Source organism: Octodon degus, unplaced genomic scaffold, assembly GCF_000260255.1.
Source record: "Octodon degus isolate 3935 unplaced genomic scaffold, OctDeg1.0 scaffold00126, whole genome shotgun sequence".
In the NCBI taxonomy this organism is placed as follows: Eukaryota; Metazoa; Chordata; class Mammalia; order Rodentia; family Octodontidae; genus Octodon; species Octodon degus.
In genome coordinates this window covers 7,821,923-7,824,320 of record NW_004524702.1, presented here as the reverse complement: position 1 = coordinate 7,824,320, position 2,398 = coordinate 7,821,923, and the positions used below count along the sequence as shown (strand labels likewise).

The window sequence follows — 2,398 nt, the reverse complement described above, 5'->3', positions numbered from 1 at the left end:
TATACAATGAGAAACAACCTACTTCAGCTTTTATTTATTTTTGTGACAGTGCCCCACTATGTAGCCCAGGCTGTCCTTGAACTTACAGTGACTGCCCCACCTTGGCCTCCAAGGACTAGCATCACAGGCATGTGCCACCAGACCTGGCTCACTTTCTGCCTTCAGAATTTTTCTTCTTCTGATTTACTTGGTACTTGGTAAAGTACTCCTGCCTTACAGAGCTATTACTTTATATCTGATTAAAACCTTATGACTGATGTATTTTAAAATGGATATGAGTAGTAGTCTATATGGAGAAATTATTCCACACACAATAGTTGCCAAAAATAAAATGTGGCGGTGTGTACAAAACGACTTAAGGATGCTGTGATGATGGAGGCTTTGCTTTTATCACAGAGGCCCAGGAGCTTCACACCACAGGGAAAGTGGCACTTGGAGAATCTCAAAAGAGAGCTGATAGAGGGACATTTGACTAGATTAAAATCCTCTGAAAGTTACAATAATCAATGGCATCAGATTACTGTTTGTTTTTTTTTATGTCTCCATAATGTACACAGTGAGGGAAGACAAGATGGATTCCGTGTATAATTCCTGCTGTTTCCTCAAGAAAGCGCTCAGGTTTTTCCAAAAATACATCTTAAGAGTATTTTTAGTGTTCTCTTTTTGCTGAAGTTGGGGCAGCTCAGCCCTTTTTGCTAAACAAAACAGGCAGAGATGATGTTTCCTACAAAGACTCTAGATAAAAAACTACCAGGACTTTAGAACTAGAGATGAACCCTTCTTTCTTTTATGTATTTGGTTGTTGCAGGGTCTCATTGTGAAGCTAGGACTCGTGGTGATCTTCCTGCTTTCAGCCTCCCCAGCTCTGGAATTATAGGCATGCGCCACCACACCCAGATTCAGGCTGGCTCAGCCTGCCCTGGTTGGAACCGTGGTCACTGCGCTTGCCTAAGCGTGCCTAAGCAGGCACTTCAGTCCACTGAGCTATCTCACCAGCCCCTAGAGATGAATCTTAAACATAAAAATGGTTTTAGAATGAATTAGAAAACCAGAATAACAACCAATGCCCATAAAATGTCTGTATTAATTTTTACATTATTTCTTTTTGACCTAAAATGTGTCATTACCTGGAATAAATGCTAATTCTCTCCCAAAAGACAGTGAGAGGAAGCACTTGTGTATCTGAATCCCAAGGCACAAGTGGCTACTCACTGAGTGCTAAATGAATGAATGTCACAGTTTATTGCAGGCAACTTAATGCTAAGAAAGCAGATTCAAGGACAATGGTCAAAAGTTAGGTATTTAGCTAATGTACCAAATTAGCTACAATATGGGCTGTGAAGAAAATTCAGGGGCAGAGCGCCTGCCAAATTAGCTACATTATGTTTGAGATCCATTTAATCATCAACCCAAATACTAGTAAAATATTAGCTGAAATCAATCAACATGTAGTCCCCTTCCCCCTTTAGCTCACCTGCAAGATTCTTTGCAAGATCGAAGGAAGGGCAATAAAGGCTGCCATGCTGTTCAGAACTTGCATGGTCAAAGATTTCAGAGCTGTTGCAACAAAATGTTAACATTAAGGTTAGTTCAAAATAAAGATTTACAGTTGTTTCTGGAAGTGGAGAAGACAGAGGACTTACATACCTTCTTAGAAACTTAGGTAACCAAAGCCAGTTTGGTATTTTAAAATTAATTGTTGACAAGTTGCAAAAACAGCAGTATTCAAGATAAATTACATATGCGATAGTAACAAAAAGGACTAACCCTGAAAGATGAGACTAATACTATAATATGATTTCATTAAAGAAAATAATGTTATTGGGAAAAAGATGACAATGGTATCTTTTGCAGACCAAAGTTGGTCTGATATACAGGTGACTGAGTCACTGCAGTTCCAGGGAACTTACCTTCAGCGTGCAGATGAGGTACAGTTGCCCCAGACAGCTTCTGAGGGGCCATCATGGCCTCCAATAGTGGAAACCAGAGAGCCTGTGACATGAGAGGCAGCCAAAGAGAAACCAAAGTCTTCCATTACTGTTTGAAATAACAAACATCAGCAAGGTGTTTTACAGCTTGAAATGTATTTTTGACATACACATGTTGGTAAAACTTCTAAGAAGAAAGGAGGGACTATTTGACTAGATATAGAAAAGACAATAAAAAGCAAAGACCAGGATAGGTGCAGTGGCACACAACTGTAATCCCAGCTACTTGGAGGCAGAAACAGGATTACAAATTCAAGGTCAGCCTGGGCAACAGTGAGACCCTGCCTCAAAGTAAGGTAACGAGGATTAAGGGGTGTAGGTCAGTGGTACAGCACTCGCCTAGCATGCACAAAAGCACTGAGTTTTATCCTCAATACTGGGGTGCGTGTGTGTGTGTGTGTGTGTGTGTG

At 40.5% G+C, this 2,398-nt stretch overlaps 1 protein-coding gene across 1 annotated transcript in view; it reads right to left on the bottom strand.

Annotated features, from left to right (window-relative positions):
- The window catches only part of Vps8 (VPS8, CORVET complex subunit), a 241,770-nt gene that overhangs the window by 58,392 nt on the left and 180,980 nt on the right, over positions 1-2,398 (bottom strand). Inside the window, 2 exon segments of the mRNA XM_023700650.1 lie at positions 1,475-1,557; positions 1,911-1,992. Of these exon segments, the coding sequence (XP_023556418.1) occupies positions 1,475-1,557; positions 1,911-1,992 (165 nt within the window).